At 42.6% G+C, this 15,627-nt stretch overlaps 1 protein-coding gene across 3 annotated transcripts in view; it reads left to right on the top strand.

Annotated features, from left to right (window-relative positions):
• The window catches only part of SLC7A6 (solute carrier family 7 member 6), a 31,266-nt gene that overhangs the window by 81 nt on the left and 15,558 nt on the right, over positions 1–15,627 (top strand). The window contains exons 1-2 of one of the 3 annotated variants that reach the window (XM_054579285.1): positions 8,719–8,826; positions 10,530–11,085. In XM_054579285.1, the coding sequence (XP_054435260.1) occupies positions 10,566–11,085 (520 nt within the window). In that variant the 5' untranslated portion in view covers positions 8,719–8,826; positions 10,530–10,565. Of the gene's footprint in view, positions 1–8,718; positions 8,827–9,763; positions 10,268–10,529; positions 11,086–15,627 lie in introns of those variants that run through there. The other 2 variants (XM_054579283.1, XM_054579284.1) reach the window with 2 other exon arrangements.

Raw genomic sequence — 15,627 nt, 5'->3', positions numbered from 1 at the left:
GTAACGGACCCCGAGAAGGCACGCGGGGAGGGCAGGGCAGGGCAGGGCAGGGCTGCGTCCTGTGGGGCCGAACTCTTCGCGCGTCCTGTGGGCCGAACTCTCCGCGCGGCCCCTGCGCCCCTGCCGCTTGTGCCGCAGCTGCCTCCGGCAGGATGCGGGCCTGGGAAAGGGCGCGGGGCGGGCGGGCCACGTGAGAGACGCTGCGGGTAAGAGCGTGACGCTGCGCGTGTTAAGAGGGACCGCGAGCTGGAGGTGACTCCAGGAGTGTGAGAGACCCTAAGTGTAAGACTGAGCGTGTGAGAAAGACTCCAAGTGTGTGTGTGTGTGTGTGCGTACACACACACACACACACACACACTGAGGCTTCCTGGACTAGAAGGATACTGAATGTGTGTGTAACCCAGAGGCAGAGGGTGGCGGAGAGTGTGCAAGACCCTTTGGGGGAAATTCCGTGTTTATGTAAGAGAGAGACTCTTAGTGTGAGGGTGACTCACGAGTGTGTGAGAGAGGCTGTGTGATCGAGATTGTGGTGAGAGGGTCGCTGAGCAGGACAGACTGTAAGAAAGACTGAAATACTCAAGTGTGAGTCTGATGGTACGAAAGAGGATCTGTGCCGTGTGTGAGAGGCCAAAGAGTGAGAAAGGTGGAGGGTTCATGAGTCTGAAGATGGGAAGGCAGGTACAGAGCTTCTTGGGGATGCTGTGGGATTGTCGGGCTTAGAGCGCTGGCCCACTCGAGCTCGGGAATGGTTGCTCCCCTTATTAAGGCTCTTTCTAGCGTCTCCATGTCCTGTCATCTTGTTTGAACATCTCATGTCATACATGGAAGGAGATGTTTGTGAAACATTATGAGAATTCGTCACTAAGCAAACAGTCTGGGCATGACTTTGTGTAATGGTCATTATGAATAGGAATCAATATTTAATTTAACAGATGTTTTTGAGTGCCTCTTGTGTGCACTGGGCTCTGTGCTTGGTGCATGGTTAAAAAGAACTCAGCCTCTGCCCTTGGTAGGGAAAAAAAGCACTGCCAACGAATCTGGAGTAGCAGTCGGCTGTGCCATCTGGGGCTTATCTCTGAAAGCTGTTTCCTGATTTGAAAATCCGGGAGAAGCATACTTTTGAAAGCCTATGAGTGCTTTCTGAGATAATTTTTTTTACCTCTTTTTGCTCTCTGTGAGGCCCTTCCAGGCTTCCCCACATTGCTCAGATCCCATTTTGTGCTAGTGATTTTTACTTCCTGTCTTTGGTCCCAGACTGTCACTTATGTCCTCATATTTGGTTTTCCTTTCCTGACAAGAACGTGGAAAACCACAAGCCCGATTTTCTCCTGTCTTCCTCTTTCCCTGTCTGGCTGTGGACGTATTTTTATTGCAGACCAAAAATAAATACCTGTTATGTGACCAACCTCCTTGGCACTTCCTGGTACAGGAAATTTCCTGACCTCTGTCCTCTGTGCTTCCTGCTGTAACTCCAGGATGTAGACATTTCTACAAAGATGATGCAGGTGGTGTTCTAGGGCCGTGGGACTTGGGGAGCAGCAGTTGTGTAGACAGGAGTGGTTTGAGGTGACCAAGGTCTCTGACACACGTTTGGGCTGGTGGCATTCGTTACACCCCGGCTGTGTGTGTGATGGAACTTCTCAGTAACTGAGTCCTGCCCCTGTGGGCTTGTAAAACGTAGATTTTTTTATAAAGGGAAATGTGGGCTGGTCTTTACTGGGTTCATTTTTTGAAAAGTTACGTTACTCTTTGTTGCAGACACTAAATGGCCAAGGCAGACAAGTGGAATTAGGCTTTGCTGTGGAGACTTTATTTTCTTCATTTATGATGAGGAGGCGAATGAAACTGTGATGTTTGCTTGTTTCTTCACATGTGAATATTATTGCTCTGTTCTCTGTTAACTTTCTTGAATCTTTGGGATTTGGAAAGAGTTTTTGTTATTTGTGTACAATATAAACACAATTCTAGTAAAGAGACTTTATTATACAAATAAAATATATAATACATTATCTCTCTTTCTAAAGAGTAATTGTGGTAGTTTGTAATTAAAGGTCTTACAATGAGGTTGTTAAAAAGAAATAGAAAACCAAGCTGTGGTAAAGACTAGATCGCAAATACTGTTGAAAAGTAATGGTATTTATTCACTGAGACTGGGAACTGAATTTGATCTTGAGTTTCCTTGTATCCTGTGTAAAAAGGCAAGTGTAAAGAATATATACTTTTTGTTATTTGATAGAAGTACAATACATATATTTATTTTAAAGTTTAGGCATTAAAAAATTAATGAATACTCATTCTGAAAAATTTACAAGACTCAGAGAAGTTTATAAAAAGAAGTCCTCTGTGTTTTTACTTCAGTTAAGATTTTGGTGTATTTCTCAACAGCATTTTTTCTCATAGTCATCAGTTATAAAAGTTTTTAAATGCCAGCTTGTAAAATATTCTTTGTAATTGAACTTTGAAAGAGCCTTTTTTTTGCCCCCTAAAAATTGTATGTAATTGTTCTGTGGTTACATTTTCATGCAGAAATTTTAGTGGTCTGGTGAATTCCTGTATGCAGTGTTGCAAGAGCTTGGAAAATAGGATCAAAACCTGTTAGAAAGCTGCACTGTGTCCTTACAAGCGGGGTTTAATACTGGTTTTTCAAGACAGGAACTGTAGGGTTCCCTGAATGATTTAATGGAAATTGTCTTCAAGAGTGATTTTAAAGACTGTGTATTAAGAGACTGAGACACTGATGATTGTGTGATCTTCACATACCATTTCCTTTTATCAACGGAATAAACCTTGAATAAACCTGAAGGCAAACGGGTAGCCAATTCAGAGATGATCTGGTAGAATCTTTGTGTCTGATTTTCATCCCATTGTTGTGGAAGGCCTGTAAGTCTACCCTGTAGGGACAAACAATGCATCTCACACAGTAATCCACTGCTTATTTTGAGAATGTATGTAGATACTCTTGTGACCAGTTTAAGGCAGATGAATTAAAAACCATTTTTGTAGTCATAGTAGCTTTTTGTAATTTTTCCCCCTACTTTATCACCTGTTACCTGAAGAACAATTACTGTGACAAAATGATGGGAACCACACACTTAGACTAGCTTCTCTGAATGATGGCTTCTTCTCTCTCTTTTTAAAAATTTTTACTTGTTGATTTTAGAGAGAGGAAGTGGGGGAGTCAGCGGGAAGAGAGACAGACATTAATTTGTCGTTCCATTTATTGATGCATTCATTGGTGGATTCTCATATATGTCCTGCTGGGAGTCTAACCCGCAGCCTTGGTGCACTGGATGATGCTCTAAGCAACTGAGCCACCTGGCCAGGGTTGAGTGATCACTTTTCTTTAAGCCTTTGTTGCTGCTGTTCTGGGGAGCAGGTGGCTCAAGATGTTAGACTTTCAGTAGGGTTCGTTGTGTATTTTCTGTTCTAGGTATTTCCTGTTGTTGATATATTTTTATTCAATGATCATGGACTGTGTATAGATCCTGCACTAGGCCTTGTATTGGATGCTACTAAAACAGACAAGGAGCTCACAAACTAGTTGGCAGAGACTGAAGCAAAGTCAATGCGACGACAGAGTGAGGTGGCTGCTAAGGCAGAACGATGTACTAGAAACCGTAGGGGTACAAGAAGATATATAGAGAAAGGTGGTAGCCAGGATATTGAAGAAAAGGTGGGAGATGAGGAATATTAGAGGCAGAGTGCTCAGTATGAGCAAAGATGTGTTTGTTTGATAGGCTTCAGGGTTTAGGAAATTGTAAGTAAATCAGTGTGACTGGACTGTAAGTGGGACTGCATGTAGCAGGGGATCTAGTGATAAGGCCCTGCTAAGAAGGTTGAAATTGGTCCTGAAGGCCTCAGTTCGTGAGGGAGCGTTCCTAACTGAGCTCTGATACTGACTGAGTAGATACTGGGAGCCAGAGCTGGTTGTTGTTGTTTTTTTTCCTATTGGACGTCTTTCTACCACCCCTGACTTGCCCCCATTTCCTGCATGGAGGTTAAGTTGTATTGCAGGTTCCAGTTTTATTTTTCGCAGAATTCGCACAACTACTTAGACAAGAACTATGTTGGGGTATTCTGTGTTCAGGTCTTCTAGAATCTAGATCCTTGCTGATTTTATGTGTACTTGTTCTATTGATGACTGAGAGGTGTGTTGAAGTCTCCAACTATAATTGTGGATTTGTCTATTTCTCCTTTCAGATCTCTCAGTTTTTGCTTCATGTATTTTGAAGCTGTTATTGGAAGCTGTTATTGGAAGAGGAAATATGCAATTAGAATTGACTTCTTGGTGAATTGACCTCTTTATCATTATGTAATGTCCCTCTTATATCCCTAGTAATGTTTCTGATTCGGAAGTCTATTTTGTCCACCTTTCTTTTGATTAGTGTTTGCATGATTTATTTTTTCCCCACCTTTTTATCTGTAACTTGTTCATGTTTTTTTTTTTTTAAGTGAATTTCCTGTGTGGTGATTGCAGGGGGGAGGTGAAAGAGGGTATAGGGGTGATAAACAGAGATGGAAAAAAATGTAGACTACATATTGGGTTTTGCATTTTTAGGTGATATACCAATGTTTGTATTTTAATCAATATGTTTAGATCATTAATGTATCATGTTATTTTTGATATGGTTGGATTAGAATCTGCTGTCTTGCTACTAGTTTTCTGTTTTCTATTTGTTCCATATGTTCTTTGTATCTTTTTTCTGCTTACTTTTGGGTTGAGTATTTTTTATGCTCTGTTTTATCTCCATTGTTGGCTTATTATTTATACCTCTTTTTTTTTTAAGATTTGATTTATTTATTTTTATTGAGGGGGAAGGGAGGGAGAAAGAAAGGGAGAGAAATATCAGTGTGGAAGAGAGAAACATCCCTGGCCCACAACCTAGGCGTGTACCCTGACAGGGAATCAAACTGGCAACCTTTTGGTTTGTGGGATGATACCCAACCCACTGAGCCACACCAGTCAGGGCTATACCTCTTGATTATTTATTTTTTATTGGTTGCCTTAGTTTTACATCTTTAATTAATCATAGTCTAATTTAAGTAGTATTACATAATTTCATGTATAAGAACCCAACAACAGTGTTGGGTTCTCAATTCTTCCTTCCTATCTTTGTATTAGTGTTGTTATACATTTTACTTTTACATGTGCTATAAATCCACAGTGCACTCCTACTCTTTATTGCTTTAGGCAGTCAATTATATTCTAAAGCAATTAAAAAATAAACAAAAGCTAAGTATTGTAAAAAAAAATTTACCTTAGATTATTTGATATTTTCCAACTCTTAGAGGCTTTATTCTTTTTTTTTAAATAATTTTTTAAAGATTTTATTTATTTATTTTTAGAGAGAGGGGAAGGGAGGGAGACAGAGAGGGAGAGAAACATCGATGTTTGAGAGAAACATCCATCTGTTGCCTCTTACACGCCTCCAACTGGGGACCTGGCCTGCAACCCAGGCAATGTGCCCTGACTGGGAATTGAACTGGTGACCTTTGGTCCTCAGGCTGGCACTCAGTCTACTGAGCCACACCAGCCATGGCTGAAGGCTTTATTCTATTTTATTTTTTCACTTTTAACCATTTGATTCTTAGTTTTCATTTCTCTGCTGAAATTCCACACTGTTCCTGAAAGCTGTCCAGCTTTTTCATTAGAACATTAAACATATTAATTGTTAACCTAAAAATAAAAGGCCAATGTGAGAGACAACAGGCATTTGAGATCCAAAACAATAGTGCTGATTCAGACAGAGAGGATTAGGAAATAAAGGCAAGAGGTGTTTATGAGAAGGGGAAGGGGAATTATGACATGAAGAGAAGGAAGAAATTTTTATGGGTGTTAATAAGCTAAGGAAGGAATTTTTATAGGTGCTGATAAGCTTATATAGTAGTGTTAATACTAAAGAATGTCTTTAAAAAGATTTTTAAAAATATAATACAGATAAAAAAAGAAAAAAAGAATGTCTTTAGCCCTGGCTGGTGTGGCTTATTTGGTTGGACATTGTCCTGCAGACCTAAAGGTTGCCAGTTTGATTCCTGGTCAGGGCACACGCTTGTGTTGCAAGTTCAGATCCCAGTCAGGGCACATGCAGGAGGCAACTGATTGATAGTGCCTCTCTTACACTGATGTTTCTCCCCCTCTCTTTCTCCCTCTCTTTCTCCCTCTCTTTCCCTCTCATAAAATAAATAAATAAATAAATAATAAATTTCAGGCCCAGTCCAAAGGTTATTTTACCCAGTCTAACATTCCAAAGATTTAAGGGGTAAGATGTGCAAGGCAGTTCCTCTGGGATGGGAGCGCCTACCCTATGTTAAAGTGACTTCTTTTATATTATTTTTCACATAATCATGGTTATTTTTAATTCCCCATTGATAATTTCAATATCCAGGTCCTCTCTAAGTCTTATCCTATTGATTACTTTGCCTCTTGAAAGTGGGTTTTATTTTATGTATTTATTTCTTTGCTTGTGATTTGTTATTGTCTGCCAGATGTAGTATATTGAATAGTAGAGACTGAGATACATAGCATTAATTCTGGGAAATGAGTATACCTCTTCTTTCACTAGGCTGTTAGTGTAGAAGTTTGAGCCAGCTGTGTTTGGGTTTTGTTGTTGCTATGGTTACCTTTTGTGTACCAAAGTCTTCCTACAGCTTAGGGCTGGTTTGCCAGAGGGAGGATTTTTCCTGTACTTATGCTCTACCACCTTTACCTTTAGGCCTTTTTGTGCCTAAACCTCAAGGCACAGTCTCCCACAGTATTGTTGCTGGGTACTTCCTAAACCGGTGGTGGGAAGCAGCGGGTTCACTATTGTTTTAGTTCAGCCTCAGTCTTAGGCAGGCCCCCTTTCCCTGGGTCTGGGTGTGTGTGGATATTTCTGGGTGATCCTGCCGTTCACCCACAGGTAGGACACCTCTAAGGGTCGTGTGATCAGAATTTCCTGTCCCAGCTTCTTTGGGAGTGACAGAGTTTGCTCTCCTTTCCCCAGGGGTTTAAGATTTTTATTCTTTAGAGAAAGGACCACGCACACCTTTGAATTTTTCCCAGAGTAGTGACTACTTTCTCTAGGCTAGCACTACTGCGAGGCTTTCTCTGGTCCCCACCTAGTGTTTTTTATGAGCTGACGTCTGTGGAGAAAAACCTCAGAACGTCTATGACTCTTGCTAACCCACACTTGACCTTTAGTAATTCATTACAAATTTTATCTGAATTATCCTCCCTCTGCCGCAAGTGAGCCAGAGCTTGCATCTGTCCTTGGAGGTGCTTATTTTTCCTTAAATTTCAGTCTGGTTGCTTGTCCTGTAACCTCAGTTCTCTGATGGCTTCAGGGAAAGTTTATGGTTTTGTAGATTATTTAACTTTTTCTTGTTATAGGAGTGGGAGTGAAGCTTTTCACAGCTTTCTACATCCTAAATGGAAGTTGGAAGTTGAGGAGATCCCATTTTATACCAGATTTAATTTTCCTGTGAAATGAACTTAACTCTTTTTTTCTCCTCTCTGTGGTAATGGTAATTGTAATTAAATATATATTTCATCTTTGTCCACTGTTTATGGCACACAGCTCCTGTAATTTCATATATAAGAGCCATAGGGACTTTTTTTGTTATAATATTTAGTTTTGTTTCGGAAGTAGCTCCAGAGCAATAAAGGTGAAATGAAATGGATTTCAATTATAGCCCCTTTCAACCTGCTGGAGTTTATGTTAATCAGATGATTTTTGGAAAGCAGCTAAATCCTCCTAGGATGGAGGCCTATTGCCAAGAAACCAACCTTGTGATTAGAGTTGGAACTTTCAGACCAGTCCCAACCTCTGGGGAGGGGAGAGGAGTTGGAGGTTGAATCAATCACCCATGGTCAGTGACTTAATCATTCATACCTTTGTATTTAAGGCTCTGTAAATAAATCCCAAAAGGTGGGGTTTGGAGATCTTCTGGGCTGTTGAACACATGGAGGTGCTGGGAGAGAGGTGCACCCAGAGAGAGCAGGGACACTCGAAGTCCCCTTCCACATGCCTTGCTCTGTACCTCTCTTCCCTCTAGCTGTTCCTGAGTTATAAAACCTTTTATAATGAACTGGTAATCTCATAAGTTTTCCTTAATTCAGTGAGCTGCTTTAGCAAATTAATTAAACTTAAAAAGGGGGTAGTTGGAACCCCCTATTTATAGCCAGTCAGTCAAAAGCACTGGTCACAACCTGGACTTGGCGATTGGCATCTGAAGTGGTGGTGAAGGGGCAGTTTTGGGGGACTGAGCCCTTAAGCTGTGGGATCTGACACTATCCCTGGGTAGATAGTGTCAGAATTTAGTTAAATTGTAGGGCACCCAGCTGGTGTTGCAGAATGTTTGCTGCGGAAAAACCCACACATCTGGTGTCAGAAGTTCAAAAACAATACCTGGTTGATCCCCGCCCCCCCCCGCCCCCCTCCCCCAGCAAGGGTCTGATTTAATAGGAGGAGGCCAGAGTGGTCACTGGGGCCAGTTTTTCTGTTTGCCTGTGTTGAGCTGAGTGAAAAAGAACAGCCCAGTTCTCTCTGCTTCTGACTCATGTGAGAATACAGGCTCCTCAGCTACTTCCTTGTTTTGTTTTCATGGCTGCCTGGGTTCACCTGACAGACATATGAAAACAAATATGTCCCCGTGTGCCTGCATAGGGAACCCTGCAGGCCTGATGCCAGGAGGGAAAAGAAAGTGGTGCCACCTCCCAGCGAGGCCTCATTCAAGCAGAGGCAGGCTGGCTCAACTCCCCTGGGAACGAGGGAAGGCTTCCTAGTGCCCCAGACAAGTTCTTTTCACTTCGGTTCGGGTCTGGACTCAGGAAGGGCACTGAGACAGGTAAGGCAGGAGTTTGGAGTGAGGCTGTGGAGATTGGGGTTTTCCCTGAGAACTGCTCACTCCTCAGGGGTCCTGGGTCTCTTGCGTCAGCTCTGTGAGGCAAGGTTCCAGCACATCCATTTTTGAGATGAGAGGCTTCTGAGAAGATAACGTACTGATTGATCCCATTTTTATCCTTGGACGTTGTCTCTGCGCCCTTAAAGGACTGACTCCTGGGTGGGAATCAAATGGCCTACCAGATTCCTTTCTTCGGAAGACGAGTGAGGAATAGAGAGTCTGAATTCCTGACTCCCGGGGCACAGGCATTGAGGGAGGGAGAGGGCCATGCTGCGGGGAGGGTCAGGAAGGTGCTTGGCTTCCTCTGACAGAGCCTGGGTCCTTTGTAGGTGGGTTGGTGTGGAATCCAACTTCCTTGAGGTTTCTGGACTGGCCCAACTCGAATCCAAAGGTGATGGTGTGTGTGAGCGCACTTGAGTGTGCACCATCTCTCCTCAGGGTGCCTCCAAAACCAGATTTGTGCATAAGAGGAACCTTATAGCTTTGATGGGGGTGTCAAGACTCCTGGCTCCTATTCTGGGAGAATCTCTTTGCAACCGCAGGTGGTAGCGAGGGGTGTGCTGAGGAGGAGAACGAATAAACCAATAGCGGATGGGCCCCAGGTTACAGTGCCCTCTGGATGTTCTTTCTCCATCTGTTTTTACTCTGTTAGCCCTCTCTGGGCACTTTGGAAAAAGAAAGGTGTTGAATGGGCATGTAGCAATGTAGGAAGTAAGGTGGGTATTTTGAAAATAACGACACATGGGTATGTATTTTCTTTCTTTTTTGAAAAAGATTTTATTTATTTATTTTTAGAGCTGCGGGGATGGGGGGAGAAAGAGAGGGAGAGATACACCCATGTGTAAGAGAAACATCGATCATTTGCCTCTTGCATGTGCTCCAGCTGGGGACCTGACACACAGCCCAGGCATATGCCCTGACTGGGAACCCAACTGGTGACCTCTCACCTTGTGGGACGATGCTCAACCAACTGAGCCATGCCAGTCAGGGCAGGGTGTGTATTTTCATGAAGGTTTTCTCCTTGATCCAGTCTCTGCAATAGTATCATGCCCTTATCTTAGCATCTCCCTAGCCCTTCCCACCACCTGCTCATGTTCTTTGCCAGCCTGATAGAAGCTACAGTCCTTTCCACATGTGGCCGAACAGTGCAGAAGTCCCTGTTTATGTTTGGGTGGAGGTGAGTGGGTAGGATTACCTGGGTATAGACAATGAGAAGACATTCAGGCTGGCTAAGGCTGTGAACCTGATGCTGGGACTCTGGTCTTTTCTGTGGGGCAGGTTTGCATTTTTTTTAAGCTGGTAAGAACACAGCAAAAACTCTATCTCAAGCAAAATCCACGCTGTGGATAAACCCCGTGCCAGCCTACCATGGGCATGAAGCCAGGTAGGTACCTCTTGTTGGAAGTTGCCTTCATGTTGTGCCTGAGCTCTTATGGAGTCTTTCTTGGGAGCTGTGGCGGTCTGCCTACCTCCATTTCCCTGAGTCCTGTGGTGGAAACTGAGACAGGTTCATTGTATTTAGGTCTGTGCATGAGGCATGCTGTTCCTGCATAAGAGGTGGGCAGGGAAATCTGCCTGCCTTGCAGGTCTAAACTAGAGCTTCCCCAGATCCTGCCTTAGACTGACATACTTATATTCTTTGCCAGGCTGTAGTAAACACAGGTGTGAAGGAAACATTTGCCATGGAAGCCAAGGAGCTGGAGAGCCAGGCGTCTGCATATCATTTCATTCCTGAGGCCGGCCAGCCCAGGGAGGAAGATGACAACATGCCACCTCAAGGGACCACAGAAACTATGCAGCTGAAGAAGGAGATCTCTCTGCTGAATGGCATCAGCTTGGTGGTGGGCAATATGATCGGCTCAGGAATCTTTGTTTCACCCAAGGGTGTTCTGGCATACACGACTTCCTATGGGTTGTCACTGGTCATATGGGCCATTGGTGGGCTTTTCTCCGTTGTGGGTGCCCTTTGCTATGCAGAACTGGGGACCACCATCACCAAGTCTGGGGCCAGCTATGCCTATATTCTAGAGGCTTTTGGGGGCTTCATTGCCTTCATTCGTCTGTGGGCCTCCCTGTTAATTGTTGAGCCCACCAGTCAGGCCATCATCGCCATCACCTTCGCCAACTACATCATCCAGCCCTCCTTTCCTACCTGTGATCCCCCGTACCTGGCCTGCCGTCTCCTCGCTGCTGCTTGCATATGTGAGTGTTGGGCTAAGTGGGGGAGTATTAGCGGGGGTGTGGGTTACCTTAATAATGCTAGTAATACCTTATATTGAACAATATATTTTGCTTTCCGGGAGGAAAAGAGGTAAATCTTTTCAAGAAGTAATTTCACCAAAGTCATTTGGTCCAGAGATAAGGGCGAAGGATGGGTGGGGGAGAAGTTTGAATCTGTTTGTGGCTTTTGATGCCTCACATTCCTTTTATTCTTGGCTGTCCCTGAGTTCTGTTCCCCAGTCTATGTGACAGGTTGCTGCATGTCTTATATTTGTCTCGTAATGTGTTTTGATTGGAGTCAACATTATTAGTTGTAACTTAACCAGAAAAAAATCGTAAGGGCTGAAGCCTTTATTATGTTGCTCAAAAGAAAAAAAAAAAAAGCTGTTTTGCTTCCCAGCTTTTTATCTTAAACCAGTTTAAAGGCACCAGTGAGGAAATGGGCTTCTCTAGATTATGGGGTTCCCAAGGCGCTATCCTTCAGGCCCACAGGACCACAGGGCCACTTCTTCCTGTCACCCTCACAGTCTGTTCTAAGCAGCAGGCACCACACCAAAATGGCTTTTTCCCATTGGTGTTTCAGATTTCTTTACACTGACTTCGTAAACAAGCTCTACCTGGGGCCAGTGAGAGGAAGGTGGGTGGCTTCTACCCCATATTTGGGTTTCTGTGGACCCCTCTTTATTTTCATTTTTCTCTTATGAGGTGGTAAGGAGGGACTCTGTGTGAAGTCACTGAAAGGGAGAGAGGATTGCTGTGAATTTAGCCAGTGATATAGAGCTAATGTTTTATTTAGCTAAGAGGGGGCCCAGAATTCCCTGCATTCCTTAGTGCTGTGTTGCCAGAGGCACTTAATTGTACTCTGTTCTTTCCATATCTCTGCCTGCAAAACCTTTGGCAGAATATGTAGTTTGTCTACAATGTTAAAAATAGACTAAGAACACTGGGGAGTTAGCAGAGCAGTAGAGGACTGTACAGTACACTGCCTCCTAACTTTAAGTAACTTGTTAAAGACAAATGTTAAACGAAATCCCTCCCCAGATGCCCCTGGGAAGAGGGAAGGAGGTTACTCAGTTGTGTATCTGATAGGGTTTGGTTGGGGGACTCTGGCCTGACTGAGCTCTCTAAAAAAGGGAAGGTTTTCTGATTATAAAACATATTCATCAAGGAGGAAATTAACTTTACTTCAAATCATCCTTTATCTACCACCAAGAGATGAGGACTTTTTTTAAAAACTAACAGCCCGTCTTTTTTTTAAGATTGAAGATTTTATTTATTTATTTATTTATTTATTTATTTATTTATTTATTTAGAGGTGAAGGGAGGGAGAAAGAGAGGGAGATGTGAGAGAGATACATTGATTGGTTGCCTCTTGCAGGCCCCCAACCTGGGGCCTGGTCTGCAACCCAGGAATGTGCCCTGACCAGGAATCAAAGCAGTGACCTTTTAGCTTGTCAGGCTGGCACTCAATCCACTGAGCTATACCAGCCAGGGTGAGATGAGGACTTTTAATAGTTCAATTTGTCTTCATGTCTCCCTTTTATAGAATTGGTGTCATACTTTCCATATAACTTTATATTCTGCTTTTTATCATGGGTTTCCCCCCCTTTTTGGGGGAACGTTGTTCAAAGAAAACATTTTTTGAAGTAGTATGTGTTTATTTTTTTTAAATCCCTGCCCAGGTATTGAACCTGCAACCCTTTGGTGCACTGGATGACACTCCAACCAACCAAGCCACACTGGCCAGGGCCTGCTGTTTCTTTCTTTTTTTTTTTTTTTTTTTACAATAATTTGTAACCCCGAGGGTTGAGGGGTTGCCAGTTTGGTTCTGGTTGGGGCACATGCCTGGGTTTTGGGTCAGGGCCCTGGTTAGGGGTATGTCAGAGGCAACCAGTCATGTTTCTCTCCCTCTTTTTCTCCCTTCCCCATCTTTAAAAATAAATAAATAATCTTTTAAAAAGTAACAGACTATAGAGCCAATTTGAAAAATGCAAAGATTAGAAAAAAAGAAAATTAAAATCACCCATAATTTTACCTCCCAGAGAACAATTGTTCTATTTATGTGAGAAATCTTCCAATATTTTTCTTCTGAGCATATTTATAATTTTATGGGGATGTAAAGTGCAGGATGAGGAATGATAACTATGTATGTTGCCAATTGGGTACTGGAAATATCTGGGGAAACACTTCGTAAAGTATATGATGGTCTAACCAATATGCTGTATACCTGAAACTAATACAAAATAATATTGATTGTAAACTGTAAATGAAAAAAAGTAAAAGTTTTTATATCTTCACCTGAGAACATTTTTTTTCCCTTTGCTTTTAAAAGAAAGAGGACTGGAGAGAGGAGCATCGATTGGTTGCCTCTTATACACACCTAGGGATCCTATGTGTCTGGGATACAGGGTCACTTGTGCCTCTGCCTGGATTGTAGGTTGAACCTACAACCTAGGTATGTGTCCTGACCGGGAATTGAACCTGCAGCCCTTTGGTTACAGGACAACGCTCCAACCAACTGAACCACACTGGTCAGGGCTAATTGAAAAAGTTTTTAAAAAATTAAAAACAAAACAAAACAAAACAAACAAAAATATTCCTAGAAAACATGGCTTGGGGACACAGAAGTTGTTTCCTGGCTGTGTGGTACAGTGGGTTAAGGTCACAGGCTCCTAGGCCCTGGCCAGGTAGCTCAGTTGGTTAGAGTGTCATCCTGATGGGCCAAGGTTGCATGTTTGATCTCTGGTTAGGGCACATACAAGAAGCAAAAAATGCATGTATATATAATTGGAACAACAAATTGATCTCTCTCTCTCTCTCTCTCTCCAATAAATTAAAAAAAAAAAAAAATCACAGGCTCCCATGCAGACTGGTTTGTTTCCATCTTTACCATTGAGTAGCTGCTGACTTTGGAGGAGTTTGTTAACTCTTGCCTCTGTTTTATCATTTGTGAAATGGGAATAGTGATTGTACTTATCTGAAGAGACTTTTATAAGGAATAAGTGAATCAATACATGGACTTCTCTGGCATATAGTAAGTGCAGTCTCGTGTTCTAAATAATGCTGTTGTAGGGATCTTATGTGTAAATCATTTTTAGAGTTTCTGCATATTTTATTTAATCTTTATTGTATTTTTTTCCATTACCATTTAGTCCTCTTATACCTCTGTCTCCCCTGAATATTTTCTTAGCATAGAATTATACAGCATAGGGGAAAAGTAGGTTTACAGTTATGAGTACATGAAACACAGTTTCTTTGGTATTTTAATTAATTATTGTATTATTTTCCATACAGACAACTGTAAACCTGCTTTTGCCCTACCCCATACAAAGGACATCCCTGTGTCTAAAGGAAGAAACTGTTTTAGGTTCTTTATATGTTACCCAGTTGCTTTCTAGAGGTTTTGTGAGTTTGTACTCTTTTCTGAGCACCTGAGAGGACCTATGCATTGTGCCTGTGTTGGCCTGAGGGTGAATTCCAAGCATAACTAAGTCAAAGGGCACCTCTGTCTATAATTTTTTCTTATGCAGAATATTTTTATTTGTTAATCTTCTTTTCTTTACGATTTCTCACATTGTTTTTGTGCTTAGGAAGCCCATCCCTACATGACAGTCTTTTGCTTGGAAGAGAGACCTCACCTCTTAGAAATGCGAAGTCACAGCTTCTCTCATTCAAATGTATTTATACCCAGATTTCACATAATCTGAATTCCAGCAAGCCTTCTGTCCCAGAAGCCCAGGTTTTTCTATCATGTAGTCCTGAAGGCAGGAACTTGTTAGAGATTGGGCCAAGTCATAAAACTATGTTCCATCCTAACTGACTAGGCTTCAGGGTTCAGCTTACATTTCTTCTTGGAAGGTGTAGAATCAGATTGATGGATCATCCAGCAAAGCCGTGATGTGACGGAGGGAGTCTCCTCGGGCAGGGCTGGCAATAAGAGCAGCTTGAGTTCAAGAGACACAAATTGGAAGAAGCCAAGGAGGTCATAATTAGGGAAAAACCAAAGATCTGCACTGAACCCAGGGTGAGACTTGGGTAGGATAAGGAGGACTAAATTAGTCTTGAAACAGAGGCATGAGATGGGCCCAAGTTGTTGGTTGGGAGGCTGCCCAAAGAAGTTATAAGCATGACAGGCTCTACGGCTAGTGTTCCATTCTAGAAGAAAGGGCGCAGACGGTCTCCATATAACCAGTTCCAGGGCAGAGCTGCAAACTCTGGTCCAGACTTGGCCCACAGATATATTTGTCGGGCCTGCACAGTGTCTAAACATTTTTAAATTACTTGCCAACATTTGAAAATCAGGACTTGTCCTTTCTCTTGAAAAATCAAAATTTCTAAAAACTTTGGGCCCAATTCCTGCCAGACACAGTCAGCTGCATTTCAATAGTGGTTGCTCCTTTTAAATGGAACATTAATAGTTCCCTGTCCATTCTGTCGTCCAGTCCCCCTGTTTTACACCCAGACATGCTTGCCATTGCTCATTTGTATTACTCTCGTGGCCCCCAAAGATGCTGCTGTTTTAGA

This window comes from Pteronotus mesoamericanus, unplaced genomic scaffold, assembly GCF_021234165.1.
Source record: "Pteronotus mesoamericanus isolate MK-2021 breed Mesoamerican mustached bat unplaced genomic scaffold, CSHL_Meso_final contig_52, whole genome shotgun sequence".
NCBI classification, from domain to species: domain Eukaryota; kingdom Metazoa; phylum Chordata; class Mammalia; order Chiroptera; family Mormoopidae; genus Pteronotus; species Pteronotus mesoamericanus.
Note: the sequence above shows the minus strand (reverse complement) of the source record. Positions and strands in the feature narration are given on the sequence as shown.